This window comes from Gadus morhua, chromosome 16 (genome assembly GCF_902167405.1).
Source record: "Gadus morhua chromosome 16, gadMor3.0, whole genome shotgun sequence".
NCBI classification, from domain to species: domain Eukaryota; kingdom Metazoa; phylum Chordata; class Actinopteri; order Gadiformes; family Gadidae; genus Gadus; species Gadus morhua.
In genome coordinates, this window is record NC_044063.1 from 27,264,254 (window position 1) to 27,283,880 (window position 19,627).

Below are 19,627 nucleotides of genomic sequence, written 5' to 3' on the forward strand. Positions count from 1 at the left end.
TTTTTAATACATATATAACTTTATACACCTTTGTTACTAGGCCTACTCTGCTAAATATATATGTAAGGGATAATGTATAGAACGCCGGTCATTATCGGGAAAATAAGCCCCGACAGGGCGAACAGTACACCGACCTACGCGCAGCGAAGGTGTCTTGCTTCGCCCTGAAGGGGCTTATTTTCGACAATGACCGGCGACGTTCTATACATTATCCCGCTTATTACACGGCTTCTTGCCAAAAGGAAAAAATAACTTTGCATGGTGTGTCTTTTTACAATTTATTCGTTACCAGCATTCCTAGTGTTGATCAGTTGAGAAATAATTTGTCCGCAAAGACGGTGACGTCGCTTAGCAACGGAAGACGCTGGGGTTGACAAGTCACCGGACTACTACCCATGCAAGTGAACGGAGCGTTCCACGGCATTGAGAAGACCTGTGTAATAAAGGCCTATAATATTTCTGTTGATGGCATAGATTTCTCCTCAGATTAGGCCAATAAACCAATGTAAATAAAATAAGAAATCGTCGATCAAAGGCCCGGCCCGACCGGGCCGAGGATAGTGGTGGGAAATATTGGCCCGATCCGGCCCGCGGGTCGGGTCGGGCTCGGGCAGAGAATCTAAACTCTATCCTGTGTACAACAAAGATGGTTAGGATAATATGCTACACAATGCTAAGTACTATTTTCAAGTGCCAGTGTATATAAGTGTATATATCTCTTTTATACTTTTCCTAGCTTGACAAGACTGGCTGTGCAACATTTAACTTCAACATGGCACTTTTTACACGTGTAGAAAAGTTGGTAAGGACTGAACTTTCTGTCACCGCGGAAGTGGAAGAGGAAGGGACAGGTAAGTCCAGTGGTGTATACTGTACTGGAAAGTCATGCTTGAATAAAAGTATAGACATTTTTGTTGAAATTGTCAGGTTAAAATCATCCATAAGAATGTAATTTGAGCAAACGTCCCAAAAAGTTGCTCAAATAAAAGTATCAAAAGTATTTATCCTTACTTATAGAGCTAAATATTTGGGTAACTGCCTAGTTACCAGTAATTCTGAAGGCAGTTCATGTGAACATTTTAAGGAGTGTTCTTTTTCTAACTTCGTTCTGTGTTTCACTATGGGAATCGCCTCGGCGTGACCTACTACGGAAGCTCCAATTGCACTACGACCTACCTTGACAGACAGGTCGGACTGTGCCACAGGGCCCCGCCCCCTGCACTTTTAAAGTCAACCCTCCATCGTCAAATCATTCTCTCTTTCTTCCCGTTAGAAAGCTACTCAAGCTCCCTCAGCTCATCTAGGCTAGCTTAACTGCTGAACAGTTCACAGACGTGCCATCAAGGATTCCGTCGTCGAACGCAGTCATAGAATTTTAACCTGGTTCAGCTGAGTAGGTACTTCGTAAGAAGCTATCTATTACACCATGTTCTCCGGGCAGTTTTCGCGTAAAGGAGAGCAGCCTTTCGGGTTACCCTGTATTTGCTTACAGGTCTCTCTGGTTAAGGTGTAGCTTAGCAGCTAACACGCGTCAAGGCGAGCTTACCGTGGCACAGTTAACATTAACTTGTTGGCTGAGCCAAAACCGCCAGAGTCTAACTATATGGAGCCTCCATATCAGGCCGGGACCCCCACCCCATGTGCATATGGGCATTAAACACGTTCAAACTTCGCTAGCGGACTGGCATTAATGCGCTCACTGTGCATCGTTGCCGGAGAAAATTCTTCGAAAGGAGGCTTAGAGAGACGTGGCTACCAACCAGGACCCCTGCCTGGAGGATGCCACCGCTAAAGCCTCAACGTGCACCCGCTAGGAATTCCTCAATGCGGAACCGGGCGCGGAGGACGCAGAGAGCAACGCCAACTCTGACCTCCTCGACATGGACGGAATGGAGGAAGAGGATTCCACTTTTCCTGTCCAGCAGTCCAGACCCCCTAGCGCCTCAAACGCTGTGCAACCAGTGGACAATAACCTGTACGATGTGTGCAAACAGGCTGCTGCTAAATTGGACATTCACTGGCGTGCAGCACCGGATGCTGAAGGGGCATAGAGAGACCCGTGTGACGGCAAGAGGCTCCCACCAGCCCAACCACCCTCTAAGCAGCTCCTGCCAGCAGTTCCCATCTGCATGAATGGAAATGAGCCGCTACTGATCCAGCCCATTTAAGAGCAAGCTTCCAACCAACGGCTGCTCAAAACTTGAGATCCACGGGATGGGAGAGCTGGGGCTGGCCGAACCCCCGGCTGTGGAGCCTTCAGTGGCTTACCACCTCCACCCAAACCGTCGCTCTCTCTCCGCTTCTTCGGGCATCTCTCTGCCGGGTAAGATGGACCACCTCACGACTTCCACTTTCCAGAGGATGTATAAATATGCAGCACAATCAGTATGCTCACTCAATGCCATGACACTACTGTCTGCATATCAGGTAGAAATTCTAATGGAAATGAGTCGTCAGCTAGACTCTGGGTCAACCAACCCTGCCCTCTGGGATGAAATTGGCATCGTAAATGACCTAGTCTTACCCTCCTCATGGGGCGCAGTTCAGGGCTGTGGCCGAGTCATGGGAATGGCGGTCTCAGGTGAGAGAGCGCTGTGGCTTAATCTCTCCGGGCTGAGTGACGCATAGAAAGCCGAGGTCATGGATGCTGCATATGACCCAACCAAGGGTCTGTTTGGTCCAGCGCTGGAGAAAATGAGAGAGACCAGCACTCTCAGGAAACAGGAAGGAGAAGCCTTTGATCTCTGCCTTCCCTGAAAACAGGCTCCCCGCCCACCCCAACCAGGGGTGCGGCCGCTACAGCGGCAGAAAGAGGAAAGCAAGGGGGAAGCAGACCTCAGAGAGCCTACAGACCAGCCCACACGGCTGGCCCACAGGCCAACCAACAGCCTAGGTCAGAGAGGCCATGGGGCAAATACTTTTTCGCTGCTGCGGGTGCCAGGAACCGCTCTCCCCCCCACCCCGGGGATGGGAAGAAGAAGCGTGCAATCTAGCACTCCCAGCTTCTCTCTCTCCATCTCCCATGAATAAAAGAAAGCTTGGGAGGGTAGAACAGAGCCCCAAGTTTCATGGTTCAGGGACCTCGATATGTTTAAGTTCTCCAGATGGTCTGTCTCGCCTCACGTTTAGAGCGAACTGAGTCAGGGGCAACAGTTGACACAGTGCCACCAAGCATTTTCAGTGTCACCAAGCAGGTTCACTCTTTTTTAACCTGAAAACAATAAACCCTACATTATCACAACCAGGCTCAGAGCCAAGGGTGAAATGCACAAAACAAAATAAACCAAAATCTTTCACCCTACATTCCCATAGGGGGAACTCAAGCTCCTCGTGTGAGAGCAGACCTCCCCTCGGGTCCCGAGGTTGAAGCGCGATCACATAGGACCAGGAATGGAAATTAACGCCCGCCACATGCCATTTGCGGATGGATTTGTATGGTGGCGGGTGAATTGTGTCACTTCACCCGCCACTGTGTCGGGTAATACTTTCCAGTCAGGTCCGATCAAATTTGCATATTTAATAAATTCGTTATACGGGGCTGCACAGTTCCACAACCATTACTGTCAACATCCGGCCCCCTTCTTCTTCTACGCCTCTTTTGCTGAACTGCGACTGTCAATATCCGGGATTATATTCAACCCATGCACACGCCACATTTCGCATTTCTCACGCAGAGAAAAGTTTGACTTACTCAGTTACCGTCGTGTTTTGTATTTATTATTTTACCATTATTGTTTTATAGGGACAAACATTAACAAATTTCTCCTACAGGGGATTGATAAAGTTCTATCTATTGAACAGAAAGAAACACTTGTGCCGTGTTCCAATACCCGTACTATCCGTACTTACTAGCCACATTTTGAGTACGTAGTACGTTCCAATTCAGATCCGGCGAAAAGAAGTATACTTCAAGGACCCGGATGTCGTACTCAAAACGGGCTAATCGTGAAGTGTGGATCAAAGGACACTTTCCGTACTCAACGGCAGCCATCATAGCTACGTAGCGGAAGAGGCGCAGCCAGGCTGAGCCAAAGTCGGCGCATTTTCCACATAGCCTGCATTAATAGTCATTTTGTAGTTTTTATAGCTTTTTATAGCTGCTAGGCGTAAAGAGTTCATCGTTCAAAGCGGGATGTTTATTGCGGGGGAGGAGCAGTCGTGATCGTAATTTCCGGTTAGTGCACAACGGAGTACTCGATTTTGGAACAGCACTCACATCTGGAAAATTAACGTACTCAGTGAGTACGTTAATAGTACGGATAGTATACTTCCTTTAAGTATACTCATGGAAGTACGGGTATTGGAACACGGCATTGGTCATACTTTACACCCTTTACCACAGCATTGGCCTACTGAATGCCACAGATATATTTTCAGCATTGGACTGAATGCCACATAAATATATAATTATGTTTTTGCACGTTTGTAACGTTTAAAAGTTCAGAGTATAAAGTTCAAGTATATGCCTCTACTTGTATTGCTTAAGCCAATAGCCTTTTGAGGCAGTCTTTTTTTTCTCAATATAAGGGCATATAATGCTTACTATCATACGTTAGTTACCATGTCTGTGTGGACACATTTGTATGCAGTCACATGTAAATTAAAAAAAAAAAATGTTCCTATTGACTTATGATGGTGTAGCCAAGCATGTTGTTTTATTATTAATATGTCAATTAGTTTTTTAATGAAAATACTTTGTATAGATGAATTATCCCCAAACCTGTCATCGTAACACCAACTGATGTGTATGAAAAACACTTTTCTTATCTATTGTTACTATTATATTGTTTAAAATGTACGCATATATTAAAATATATATGTAGCGTATAAAAAGTGGCTGGTAAAAAAGATGAGTGGGTGGTAGATTTTTTAATCTACCTGCCACAGTGGCCGGTGGGCAAAAAAGTTAATTTCCATCTCTGCATAGGACCGCTCGCTACTCGAGTGGAACAGTGGCGCGCATGCGCAGTTCACCCGTGAATCCTGTCTACTGTTTGCCAGAATTACAGACTGCCTTTGCTATGAAACCAGCCAGATTCAACGGCGTGTTCGTTTCTATGGCCAGTGGGGATTCGACATGAATCCTAGAGGACGAAATATCGTCCCTGTTGCAAAAACAAGCGATCTCAGTGCTATCCCGAACGAGCGAGCCAAACAGGGTTTTTACTCCCGGTATTTTCTCATTCCAAAGAGAGGGAGCTTGTCCCTCCGCCCCATATTAGATCTCCGTGTGTTAACAGACACCAGCGCAAATACATTTTCAGGATGTTAACACACAAAGTGCTCTGTCGTTCAAGCTATCCAGGGGATTGGTTTGTAACGATCGGTCTCTCAGACGCATATTTTCACATCGCCATCTATCCCACACACCGGAAATTTCTCCTGTTCGCATTTCAGAACAGGGCTTACGAATACCAAGTAGTCCCGTTCGGGCCATCGTTGTGTTCAGTAGTGGACCTACTGTGTTTCCTGCAGGAATTGTTGGAAAAGGGTAAGGCCTTTTCCACGATTAAAGTGTACTTGGAGGCCATCTCAGCTTGTCATGTTGGCATTGGGGATAAGCCTAGCCTGGTTCTACCAGACTCTCGTACTTCACTCCATTTCATTTCATTTGTACAGAGAGTCTGGACCTAATCAATTGACAAACGTTAACTCACATGAAGGCGGGTGTCTGTTGAAGTTTAAAATGATTGGATCTGCCCAGTGCCAATCTGGATCTGCCATAACCAATCGCTAACGTTTGGTTGTGACGTATGTCATGCGCCGGGAATCACGCGCAGGTTGTACACAAACCAAACACCTTGCGCGTCTGCACGAAAATGTCCGTCAACGACAGCTGCAGGTTTTGTTCGTCGAATGTAATTTATCAGGGAAAAATTGCACAACAACAACTCAAACTGGCGTACGACTTTATCGTCATTGTTCTCAGACACGCCCTCTGTTCGCTGATTGGTGGCCGCTGTGGCGGCACCAGAAAACCTAATTACATACAGCAGGTCCAGACCTAGTACTGAAGGGAAATTCAAATTGAGCGGAAGTACTTAGGCGGGCGGAGCCAGGCTAGGATAAGCCTGCAGCATCCCTTAGTTTGTCGCTTCATCGTCGCAAGCTCCCAGTTTCAAGGCCCCTGGACCCTTTGTGGGATTAATCGGTGGTGCTGGACTCCCTGTCTCATCACCCATTTGAGCCGTTGGAGGTGGTGGGGATGAAGTTTGTGTCGCTGAAAGTGTTGTTGCTCTTAGCTTTAACCACAGCTAAGCATGTGAGTGATCTACAGGCATTGTCTATCCGTCCTTCTTGCTTGCAGTTTGCTCCGGGGGTCTCCAAGGTCTGCCTGCGGCCCAATCCAGATTTTGTTCCTAAGGTGGTGTAGTCAGCCTATAGGTTTCTCACGGCGGAACTGTCAGCGTTTCACCCACCTCCGTTCTCTGTGGAGGACCAGAGACTCAATACATTATGTCCAGTGTGGGCTCTACATGTGTATGTGAGTTGGTCGGCTGCTTTTAGGAAAGGGGATCAACTGTTCGTGTCTTGGGCCACTCCCCATAGAGGCAAGCCTTTGTCCCGCCAGAGGCTGTCCCACTTGATTGTAGATGCTATATCTCTTGCTGATGGATGTAGGGGCTTGCAGACCCCCCCCCCCAAGGCTTGAGGGCCCACTCCACAAGGGGTATGACTTCTTCGTGGGCCTTATTCAGAGGAGTGTCAGTGCGTGACATTTGTGCTGCGGCGAGCTGGGCTACGAGCTATGATGGCTGCCTCACGACGAAGTTTTATAGGCTAGGTGTCTCAGGGCCTTCTGTTTCTCAAGCCGTAGAGACCATCTCACCAGAATCCGAGTGATATTTGCTGCCTGTCTGAATTTGCACGGCTTCGGGAGGCATATGCAATACGGATGGGTCTATATCTTCCATAGTGAAACACTGAACGAGGTTAGAAAAATAACTTTGTGTTACTTAACGTAATCCCTGGTTCTTTGATAACAGAGTGAGATGTTTCACCAACGTATCCCGCCTTGCATTTACACAGAAACAAACCGGTATAGAATGATTTGAGGAGGAAGGGTCGACTGTAAAAGTGCAGGGGTAGGGGCCCTGTGGCACAGTCTGGCCTGTCTGTCAGACAGACGTGAGTCAATTGGAGCTTCCGTGTTATCAAAGAAACAGGGATTACGTTAAGTAACCCAAAGTTATGTCAACTCAGGAAAGATTCCAACACAAAAAAAAGGAAATCTGAATATTGATTACTGTAACAAGAATTTCTACTTTGTTCCTTTACACCACTATAAGTCACACAGTTTCTATCTTCTATCTCAAACACACATTGAAAAATGATGCAGATTGCCGTGACATGTAGCTTAACCCCACTGCAAACTAACACAGTTGTCTTTCTCATGACTTCGAAGGACTCAATTACTTGGGGAGTGAAACAATTCAACTTTCATACGTGATTGGAAAACTTTCATTTGTTGATACGCCCGAGGTTTATAAGAAAGGATCGGTTGTGGAAGGCAAGGTTAGTGTGATGAGCAGTTCATAAAAAATAGTTTTGGCTGCGGTAAACAAGATGCCATGGTTGACGCTGTCTGACGTGTTGTCGTTAATCCATCAGGTGAAGGCAGTATACTTCAACAACACGCCCATCCCAGACATGTTGCTCCATCTGTTTGAGGGTGAGAGGTGGTCAGAGAAAATGCTAAGTCAAAACCTCACCACAGATAGTGATGGTATTGCCAGTTTTTTATTTGACACATCCAGATATCCAGCCGACTTCCAATTTACAGTAAGTAAGACAATTCATGGAGACATCAAATCCCAAGGATGTCTATAGTTATGGTTCTGGCCAATCTTTGTATACTCTTGCAAACAAGTTTTGTTTATTGAACCCTCAATTGTACATCAGTCTGTCAAAATATTTGTTATGTTTAATGGTTCTATGTAGTTCGCCAGGCTGATAATTTAGTTGTTGAATTATAAATTGAATTATCCATAACCACATACTTGTTTTTTGTTTTTTTTATCACCAAGGTGTCTGCGCTGCCCATATACCAAGAGTACCAAGGGTACAGAACTCCTCACTACGAAGACGGCGAACACACCTTCATGCTGTTCAGGCTCAAAACAAAGGACACTCCAACCATCAGCTCCCTGGAGGTGAAGAAGAGGGAGACCAAGCTTGTCTGCAACGTGGAGGAACTCATCAATGTCCGCTTCGCTTTTGTTGGGGAGGCCCCGGGCCCCGTGGATATAATGTATCTGGTGAGAAAAATGTCCAAATCGATAAATTTGCAGAAAGCTTCTGATATTTGGAAACATATATATGTGTTGGACTGCTGAAAGCACGGCTTAGTATTATCTCAATATTTGGGTGAAGGAGGGTTGAGATTGTATCGACAATAGCGTATCTTTCTGCACTCCTCCTTGAGCGAGACTTGTTAGCAGGCACATTGGAACTATTTTTTGGGGGGGGGTGCTGGAAATTGGTAGCGGTGGTGGGTGCAGCACTATCCAACATGGCAGTAGACTACTGGTTAGAATCATAGGTTAACCATTGATACCGGATACTGCGCGATGCAACATTGTATCTCCTGCCGGGTGCTGCTTGGCGCAGCATGTTGTTTTATCTAATTTTCTTGGCTTAGATTCAAATACACATGAGCTGGGTTCTGGGTTTTTTAAAACCACGTGACCACCCAACTGTTGTTTGGTTTGCCAAAAATCACATCAATCAGTTCATGTGATCGGCGATAGTGTAGGCCTATTACAGAACAGTTAGTGGCGTTCAGAGGCTACTGATGAAAATCACACAACACGACATAGGCCTACACATTACTTCTATTTAGCAACAGTATTTATTCATTTAGGCTATTTGGCTGCTCCAACTCAAGTCAGCCCGGCCAGGCGATAGTTAAGTTTCCGTTTTCAACTCCGCATTTTCTGACACAAAATAAGCAGAACATTAATTTGTGAATAGTGTCTGTTGACAAACAAAAATCTATTCAGTAAAAAATCATTAACAGGGAACACATCAGAGAGAGGTTACTTTACCAGAACATCTCCTAACTTTAATTCTCATAGAATTCACTGTAGCCAACCTGGATTACACATATGTTGTTTGTGGATTTGAATGATAATTTTTCATGCAAAGAAAACTAAAAATGTTCGTGAAGAAGATTGATAATTTTAGGTTTTATGTGAGGCCGCTTTGTGAACTACAGCTCTTCGCTGCTCTCGAAGGCATATGATATACGTCACAACACCCGCACTTGGAACTCGGCACAGAGATGGCGATCTCTCTGCCCCACTTCACCGCTTTTTCCAAGGGGAGGATAAAAGCATCGAAAGAGGTGAAAACCATCATAAATCGGGGCACGTGCAGAGTTTCAGTTATGCCGATGGGAAGATTGTCGGTCTTCTCTATGCCAGTCGCAGGGAGCGTGACGTCACATACGAGCCGTTGCGTTTTCTCTACAGCCTTTATCTGAACAATTGCACAATAAACGGTCGAACTCTTTGCATGAAAAATTATCCTTTAAATCCACAAACAACATATGTGTAATCCAGGGCATATAAAGACCGGGACCAGAAAATAATTATTTTCTCTCCATTGACACCCATTCATATTTTTCGATCTCATAGGTCCCATGAGCTCTACGGGAAGGGGCGTGACTTCGCCACTCTATTGATCTCGCACACAAAGCAGTTCACATTGACCCGTCCTGTTTTGTCGATCGTGTTTTTTATGCGTGGCTTATGTGTCCTGTTCTGTTCAACCTATCAATCAATTTATATGTAGAGGAAAAAAAGCACAATTTCACTTGACCGTTTTCTTGTAGGCTATTTAATAATAATAGGCTACTAGTCTTATCAAACGGACACATGCTTTCCATGATGTGGATGTATGTGTACATGCAGGGTGCGATTTGTGAAAAAACCAGAGGGGGGGATAATTTTGAGAAACATTTTATTCAGGAAAAATAACCACACAACAGTGTGAAAACTTATGAAAACAGTTGATCTTGTGACTTTGTATCTAAACCTTACACTTAGGCCTCATAACGTAGGCGGTAGGCCTATTTTGAACGTGAACTTAACCACTGCATTTGCAGAAATATTTTCAAATAGCTAATATTGTTTTTAAATGTGCCAAATAAAAAAATATATTTTTTTTCCCCCGATATCAGTTCAACAGAAAATATGAAATACCACAATGTTCTGTCAAGACGTTGTTTTTTTTTTATGGGTTAATCGGGTAGACTATAGGTCAGACTACGAAAACAGTCCGCTCTGATGACGCACTTCAGCCTCTTTTTTTTGCTTTCCTGTTGGAGGATCGATAGCAGCGTGGTGACCCTGCTTCAACCACATCTCTGCAAATCTGCGGGCCGGGAGCCTGCCACACACATAAAGATAATCGGGCTGATTTTGCCCCGATTTTCCCCCTTCCGATCACGGACAGACATCGCCCGATTATCTTAAGCTCTTAAGATTATTTTATAAGATTCTCTTGTAGTGTGTGGTGTGTTAAGAGTGAAATTCGGCCGACAATCGGCTCCGAAATCAGTCGGCGCCGATAATCGTAAGTATTAAACATGTTCAATATTTACGATTATCGGCGGAGAACGTTGTGGTGTCAAATCGTCTTGTGTGGGGGGGAAGCCGACAATCGGGAGTCTCCAACGTGACGTAATATTTAATTTAACCAATAAAGAGCGAGCTGACTGAACACGGAATTATAACGAGCTATCTCCATGGCTACGATATCCCTGAATACCACCAATATGGCGAAGACAGTTAGAGTTAAGGGATTTTTCAGTTAGGATTAATCCCAAAACCACCATCATGCAGTCGGTATCCAGCTGGTCCTCCATGAGTTTACACTGGTTTACACTCGCTCTTCTTCACTTCTTCTTGTAGTTAGTTCAATGACTATTTTTGGTGTGACTGCCCCCACAGGTCAGTCAGAGTACTACGTCAGATCACGTTTGTTCACGCGAGATTTCTTGCTTGAGGGACAAGATTCTAGTGCGTCTGAAGACAAATCTTTATGTGTGTGGTGTGCTGTGTTTGGAATATCGCAGGACACCACACACAATACGATCAAAACTGTTAATGTAATGTTAATGTGTGGGGTCTCTCACAGATAAAAAATCGGTTGAGATTTATAAAATCTTTATGTGTGTGGCAGGCTGAAGGCTGGATAGCTTATCCAGAGAGCTGTCACTGACGTGTAGGCTGAGGACAGCCAGCGCACATCAAACACTCTCCCAATCCTACGAGCCTGGATGCCCAAATCAAAAGCCGCAGACTCAAGCTCTTTCAAATATGAAGATATGCTGCTCTGTATTCTTTTCATTTTTCGTCCATTTGGTTTAAACTTTTGTTTCGGCGGGGACAGGAAGTTGACTTTTGAAACCATAGAAACGCAAGTAAATCCGGTTGGTTTTCAAAATAAAACTGCTTTCTGCGAGCGCGACGCCTCTGACTCGCTCCCGGTAGATCAAAATCACAGCACAATCAAAATGAAGACGGACCCTGTGTATTTTGGTTGTTAATTATTACGATGTAATGGTGAAAATACTTTGGGTGGGGGGGATAATTTTTATCCCCACCGAGGATAAAAATAATTCAGCAGAGGGTAGGACGTGTAACCCAGAGGGGGGGATAATCCCCACCATCCCCACCGGCAAATCGCACCCTGTGTACATGTAACTATCCAATTGAAAATAGAGCTTGAGCTCGAGCCGCACAAACAAAAATTATGTGCAAGTTAAAACAACGTCACACAAATACTCTGTTTTCCAACACAACATTTATTTTATTTTGTAAACCATACAGATACGTTTTGATTGGATTGCTAATGATAACCTCTTGCCTGGTAATGCTCCTTAGTGCGCCCCCCGCCCCTCCAGCACTCTGACTCTACCGAAGTGCGCGTGGGAAGACGGGGCAATGTAAACGTAATCTGGTCCTGGGCACGGTGAAGAAATGCGGCGGGTCTGCCTATATGATATATATCATAGTGTTAATGTCAAGTGGATGTGAGGCAGCAGGAGATGGGAAAGAGAGGACTGCTGTTGCGTTTTAATATCCATCCGTCTCGGAGGTCCGAGGACGTTGCCTAGCGACACGCACAAACACGCCCCTTTTCCTCGGACGGCGAACTCGCCATCTCGGTTGAACTCATGCTGCTATCCATTTGGATGTACGAAGTGGTAAAGTCGCAAATCTCCCAGCTTTCTTGCGGCATTTCACTGAGGCACGCCCCCTTTCGGTCGTAGTATCTCGTCGCTTTCAAAGTAGAGCGAGCAAATCTGTACAACTAGCAAAGAAGATGGCTGCGCCCATAGTCAATGGGGATTGAGCTGTATTTTCTTTGTATTTGTACCACGTTGGGGGTTGTAATGTCGATTTTAAATCCTCTTACACACTTGATTTCATTGCTGCTTTAATCCGGTCACCAATTTATGCATTGCATGGTCATGCTTTGCGTGCAATTCAATGTAAAGTTGTGTTTTCAAGCTGGTTTGCTAAAGAGGCTATGTTGCTAATGATGACTAGCCCGCTACTACCCCTCGTGGCTCGACAGAAACACGACAGAACTTGTTGAAATTAAAATTGGCGAAAATGGCAAGATATTATTGCAATGTAAAAGGCTTGCAATGTTAATGTTTCTGTTAGAGCTGTCAAGCGATTAAAATATTTTATCGTGATTAATCGCATTAATGTCATAATTAACTCACGATTAATCGCGATTAATCGCAAATTATTTTCTATGCTAAATATCCCCTGATTTTTTTGTCCCATAATTCTTCTCATTTTAATTCTCTTATCAACATGGTGAAGTGCATCGGCTTGCCTTGTGCAAAAGATTTTTTATTGATAACAACATTGGCATATACTGATCAAAACAGGACGATACAACAAAAGATCCTTTAGTGCAATTAAACGACTGCTTTGAACAAATGTCATTTGAACATAGCAGTCAGGCTACTGCTTCTTTGTTTTGAGCAAAAGAAAAAAAAAAAAAAAAAATTCAATATATTTTTTTTATAAAATAATTGCGTTAACCGCGCGATGATTTTTTTAACTCCGTTAAAATTGGTTTGCGTTAACGCCGTTAATAACGCGTTTAACTGACAGCTCTAGTTTCTGTAAAGGCTGGCGACCATTATACTGGATTATTTCTTTTTTCCAAAATAGTTTTCTTCTCAAACTCGTCGGACACAAATGGCAAACTGGAAGGCTGGAGCAAGGGAAATACGTCACGTTCTCGCTGAAGCTGGTCGGTCGTACCAGCCTACCATCAAAATGGATAGCAGCATCAGTGGTGACCGAGCAAAATTCCGAGACAGAATTCAAGATGGCTGCGCCCATTGTGACTTGAAGTATGAACTGTTTTCATTGTGCTTGGACCACTTTGGTAGTTTAAATGGCAATTTCAATCATTCGTATTACTGCAATACCTTACTGCGTCCGTATCTCTGCCTATGGCCTATAGCCTACTTATTTTGGAGCGCCTGGTCCTCTGCCAATGCTACCATCCGCGACAACAGCTTTCCGGGTGGCGTCCATGTTTTCCTCCAACGACCGAGCGAAATAATAAAACGCTTGAAGTGTGGCCGTGGCGTCAGAACCGAGATCCGAGTCTGTTCGCAGAGAATACTCGAACGCAGCATAGGCTATGACACCGGGATTCCACCGGACGTGTACGCGCCGCAGAACGGCTGCGTCCTCTGCCCTCCGTCCATTCCTACTGGGCGCGTAACGGCAGCATAGCGCTGCCTTGCGAGCCAGCCGTATTCACGCGAGATCACGAGATCACGCGATAATCCTAAACCTAATGTACTCACCTTCCTCTTCCAAAACTATTGCAATTAAATGCCACGCTTTGTCCACATTTTCCTTATAAAAAGGATGATTTGGTACATAAATGACTTCATGTTGCTGAACTTCGACAATGAGTCTCTCGTCGTCCATGTTGCCGACCCTTTGATTGATTGACTGCTGACCTGGTGCCACCGGTCATGACGTAATAATGTTGATGTGAAGTTACATGAGCTGAGTATGGTGTTTTATTTTGAAAATTGACCGGATGCTCTATGGCTTTTACTTTTCACTTCCTGCCCGGCTCGATCTGCTCTGTCGAAATTGACGGGGTTTAGCAGCGGCTAGTGGCAAAAATAGAAGTGCGACGGAAAGATAGCGCCGCAGTGCGGCACGCCGCTCCTGGGACGCTGGTGAAACGTTCCGCGGCGTGCCCGGTGGAAATGGTCTCATTGATTCGAGTGGAAGCGATCAGCAGCGGTGACCGCGCGTACGCCTCCGGTGGAATCGAGCCTTGAAGGCCTTCACACACCGGCGCGTCAAAAACTCCGCCCCCATTATTCCGGATGTACTAGCCCACACCGGCGCCGACTAGCTGCGCAGCAGCGTTCCGCGACGCGCCGCCCAACTAGTCTTCGAGCCAATGTTCTATTCCCTAGCGTCGCCGCCCCTGAAAAAGGGCTTTGTAAAAGCTGGTTTGTACATCCCGGGTACCGTAGGCACCTCTATATCTACTCCTCACCACTGGATGTCGCCCTCTTTCGTTTGTGAGAAAACTATTCTGAGAGAATGGACGATGAGAGACTGGTCGTCGAGGTGGAAAAGTATCTCGAATTATATGACCAAAGTTCCCGTCATTACAAAGACAACACCAAAAAGGACATGGCCTGGCGAGCCATAGCTCTGGAGATTGGCTCTTCAGGTGAGAAATCAACAATGGTGGACTAAGTACCCAAACCATTATTAACCATAATGGGAAATAGACGAAATCAAGTCACATGTAATCACACCATGTAGGTAGAAACCAGATTACTTGTAATATATATTTTTTTATTTAAGGCAAGGCAACTTCATTTTTCAACTTCAACTTCACTTTTCATGCATGAAGCAGACTCAAAGTGCTTCACATAGAAACATTCTCATACAATAAAATAGATAAGTAAAAGAAAACACAGGCAAAGCTCAAAAATGCATTGTCATGTATTAACTGTCTCTCTGGTATCAGATCATGTATTAACTGTCTCTCTGGATTTAAGGAAAAATAACATTAAGTGTCTCGAGCACTCAAATAAAATACACTGGCTACTGAATCCAGCACAGCAATAACATCACTGTATTTATCCCGAGGGATAAAAAAAAAGTATATATATGCAAAAGAGTATACCAGAGAGGGATAATAATAGATTATAGGTCATCATATAGGCTGCACCATATGGTTCTGCCATTGCACACTTAGTGGCGAATTGAAATATTGGCGTGCCTCTCAGGATCTTCACGGAGCTCTTGGACCAGATTGTGGCATACCCCCTGTTCTTGTCTCCGTTCATTGATGGGGTGCACCCAAACCCTTCGTCTTCTCCTTGCCCTCCTACAGCGCAGGAGAAGAAGGGCAGCCCCCCTCTGTCTGGCAACAGTTATTTGTTCTGTTGAAATAAAAAAAACTCAATAAAATGTAAAAGAGCTTGCTCAATTAAAATGGATAACTACTGGCTGCATACATGTAAATGTGTAGCTATGTTAAGGCTATATAGATAGATAGATAGATAGATAGATAGATAGATAGATAGATAGATAGATAGATAGATACTGTATTGGTCCCAATGGGGATCAATAAAGCCATCCAGGAGCTCAATACAATAAATACACACAATAACAATTGGCCTTAAAAGGTGACTGCACTATACTAAAAAGGCTTAATAGAAGGTCCTGCAGTTATTGAGATTGTTGATGCAGTAGATGAATAATTGCAAAATAAATAAGAAATGACAGTAAATAAAACGATAAAGTGCTCTACAAACTAAGTTGATCTGATGCTTGAAAACATACTTTCACTGCGCAGATTATACATTTTTCAAATTATTCAGCCAAAAAGATGGAAAATAAACTAGAACTGCAAGCAGTTATGCAGGGGTCCAAGAAGTGTGCATTTCGCCGGCACAACGCGAAAAGAAATGTGCATTTCGCCGGCACAACGCGAAGCATGTGTTCAAAACGCTACCCTGAACCTGTGGATACAAAGGATTTGACTGTGGTAGGAGTAGCGCGAAGTCAGTGTTCCCGCGGCGAAATTTTGTAGAAGATGTACAATTTCCTCGTTTATTGCGCCCTCTAATGGCGAAATTTCCCGATTTTTTTAATTAAGGTTAACACCAACATGTGTGTAAAATTTGGACTCGATCCGATGTCTAATTTTGGATTTCTTTGGATTTTTGATATTCCACGTCTAATTTAGCTAATAAACCAATATTCAAAACGCTACCGTTTCGTCGTCGAAGGTCGGATCAAAAAAGTAATGCAGGATTTCTTTTCGTGTAGGTCTGAAGATGCCTTGTGCAAAGTTTTGTGTCAATTGGTCAAGAAATGTGGGAGGAGTAGCGAAAAAACAGTTTTGCGGTTTTCGCGATTTTGCGAAAAAAAATTATAGACGCAAATGGGCGTGGCCTAGGCCAAAAGATGCAGCAGACTCCAGTGCATATGTGGGTACAAGTTTTTGACTGTGGGAGGTTCGGTGTGGGAGTTATAGCCCCAAACGCGTATTCCTTGGTATAGCGCCACCTAGGGACCGGCGTGTCTGGATTTGGTTATCTGAGTAGCGGTGCCGGACCTGGATCTAGTCATGCAATTGGCGTGTCGGCACCATTTGCGGTTTGGGCTGTGGACCCACTTTCTAGGGGGGAATAATAACTAGAACTGCAAGCAGTTATGCAGGGGTCCAAGAAGTGTGCATTTCGCCGGCACAACGCGACAAGAAATGTGCGTTTCGCCGGCACAACGCGAAGCAAGTATTCAAAACGCTACCGTGAACAACATGTGGATATAAAGGTTTTGACTGTGGGAGCTTCGGTGTGGGAGTTATAGCCTGAAACGCGTTTTCAGAACATTCCATTGGCCAAATAGGAGATAGACAATGTCGTCGTTTTTTTGCACCCCCTTGTGGCGAATTTTTCCAAAGACAATTTTCCTTTTCCAAATAACTCCCGCCCACATTAATAATTCTTGGCCATATTGTCTATATAGACTAGGGATTGCCCCTTGATGGTTTCCCTTGAGTTTGAAGAACATTCCTCTGGCAAATGAGAAGATATACAATTTCCTCGTTTATTGCGCCCCCTTATGGCGAAAATTTCCGATTTTTTTATCGAACGCCATTAAGTGGAGCATCGACATGTCTCAAAAAATTGGACTTTATCCGATGTCTAATTTTGGTATTTTTGGTATTTTTGATATTCCACGTCTAATTTAGCTTATAAACAAATATTCAAAACGCTACAGTTTCGTCGTCGAAGGTCGGATCAAAGTAAAGTTCAATAATTTCATTGCGTATGCGAATGAAGATGCCGTGTGCAAAGTTTTGTGTCAATTGGTCGAGAAATGTGGGAGGAGTAGCGAAATTTTTTTTGCGGTTTTCGCGATTTAGCGAAAAATATTCCTAGACGCAAATGGGCGTGGCCTAGGCCAAAAGATGCAGCAGACTCCAGTGCATCTGTGTGTACAAGTTTTTGGACTCTGAGAGGTTCGGTGTGGGAGTTATAGCCCCAAACGCGTATTCCTTGGTATAGCGCCACCTAGGGACCGGCGTGTCTGGATTTTGTCGTCTGCGTAGTCCGAAGAGATCTGGATCTAGTCATGCAATTGGCGTGTCGGCACCATTTACGGTTTGGGCTGTGGTATCACTTTTAGGGGGGCAAGTATAGGAATAATAATCCTTACAAACGCGTATTCCTTGGTATAGCGCCACCTAGGGACCGGCGTGTCTGGATTTTGTCGTCTGCGTAGTCCGAAGAGATCTGGATCTAGTCATGCAATTGGCGTGTCGGCACCATTTACGGTTTGGGCTGTGGTATCACTTTTAGGGGGGCAAGTATAGGAATAATAATCCTTACAAAAACAATAGGGATCCAACCTGTTGGCTTGGACCCCTAATAAAAAGAAAAAGAATCCTTACAAAAACAATAGGGATCCAACCTGTTGGCTTGGACCCCTAATAAACTAGGCTACAATAGGCTACTCACCCATTGCGTTCCGTCTCTTTGCTGCGGTTGATTGACAGGTGACTTCCTGCTTTTATACTGCAGCGCGGCCGTCGCGCCGCCTCCTGTTGGTGCTAGGGGCGTGCTTTTGACGCGCGTAAAATGCGCGCCGCGCCGCTGCGGCGCCGGTGTGTGAAGGCCTTGAGACTGTTGAGAGAGCAATCGCGGGAGCACAGGGCAAAGTGTGGGGGTGGGGAGAGGGGGTGCGGGCGGTGGTGAGAGGGGGGGGGCGCACCCCTACTTCCAACGTCCCTGCTTGTTAGACACAATTAAATACAGACCGGATAAAGCAGACGCTGAAGAAGAAAGTTGTATATCTCAGTAGGGATCCTTTCCAAAATGTTTATAATGAATATAATCATTGCATGTCAGTGGCGAGTTATCACGGATAACGTCTGCGTTCCCACTCAAAACTGAAGCAATTTCAAAAGAAGTGGTTGCATTAATTTACACCAACTATGATCCTGGTTGAAAAATGCAGAAGTTTCCTTTAACTGATATTTTAATTTGAGTCAAGCTACTTTGAGTACTGGAGACCAAGACTCAACTAAAAAACGACTTTGCCTTTAATCATTGCAGATCTTGGCCCGAGGAGCCATATCCAGACAAGGACTCATGAAGGTTGAAGTTCTGGATGAACCTGGTGGGTATGGACAGTGCACTTTCCAGGCTCTGGGACATTCTTTATTTTTCGGTGTATAGAACTAGCCTGGCTCCGCCCGCCTACAAACTTTGCTCAATTTTCATTTCCCTTCAGTACTACGTCTGGGTTTGCGGTACAGAGGGAGTGGCTGAAAACAATGACGCTAGGTTATGCGCTAGTTTGAGTTGTAGTCAAACGTTAGCGATTGGTTACGGCAGATCCAGAGTGGCACTGGGCAGATCCAATGGTTTTAAACAGACACCCGCCCTCAAGTGAGTTAAAGTTTGTCAATGGAGAGGCCAGACTCTCTGTGCATATGAAATTAAGTACGAGAGTCTGGTAGGACAAGGCTAGCATAGAACTGTTAATTTATGGATAATTGAGGCTCATAGAATGATAATTTCAGTGACCAAGGGGGAAGTCTCCATCAAGTTGGAAGTGTCTCCCGACATGGCGCCATTGGTCCAGGTGGTTGTGTACGCTGGCCTTCCCAGTGAGAACGTCATTGCCCACAAAGCTGATTTCGACACAGAGAAATGCTTCGCTACCAAGGTCAGTGTTACTTAATACTACTATATGTCATATTGGCGGTTATGTATCGTTAGAGAACAGTGTTTCCCAAGTGCCGTGGACTGCTGTGATAAAGGGGGTTAATAAATATTCCCAACATCTAATTGGGATTAAGGTCTCGCTGGAGTTTTCTCCCAGTACAGCCGTCCCAGGCGAAGAGAACAGACTGCAGCTGAGAGCCAACCCAGGCTCCCTGTGTGGCATCACTGCGGTGGATCAGAGTGTCCTTATCAAGGAGCCCGGGAAGAAGCTGACTGCTGACAAGGCAAGTGGGACAGCCTGAATCCATCACCACGCCTTCCTCCTTCACTCCACCATTATAGGAGGCAGAATAATCT

General features: G+C 44.9%; 1 protein-coding gene across 1 annotated transcript in view; it reads left to right on the forward strand.

The window, feature by feature from the left end:
- Nucleotides 1–19,627, forward strand: part of LOC115560909 (alpha-2-macroglobulin) — an 86,887-nt gene that overhangs the window by 17,227 nt on the left and 50,033 nt on the right. The window contains exons 9-15 of the mRNA XM_030380563.1: nucleotides 737–851; nucleotides 7,406–7,515; nucleotides 7,612–7,782; nucleotides 8,028–8,258; nucleotides 18,656–18,719; nucleotides 19,126–19,271; nucleotides 19,405–19,554. Of these exons, the coding sequence (XP_030236423.1) occupies nucleotides 737–851; nucleotides 7,406–7,515; nucleotides 7,612–7,782; nucleotides 8,028–8,258; nucleotides 18,656–18,719; nucleotides 19,126–19,271; nucleotides 19,405–19,554 (987 nt within the window). The remainder of the gene's footprint in view (nucleotides 1–736; nucleotides 852–7,405; nucleotides 7,516–7,611; nucleotides 7,783–8,027; nucleotides 8,259–18,655; nucleotides 18,720–19,125; nucleotides 19,272–19,404; nucleotides 19,555–19,627) is intronic.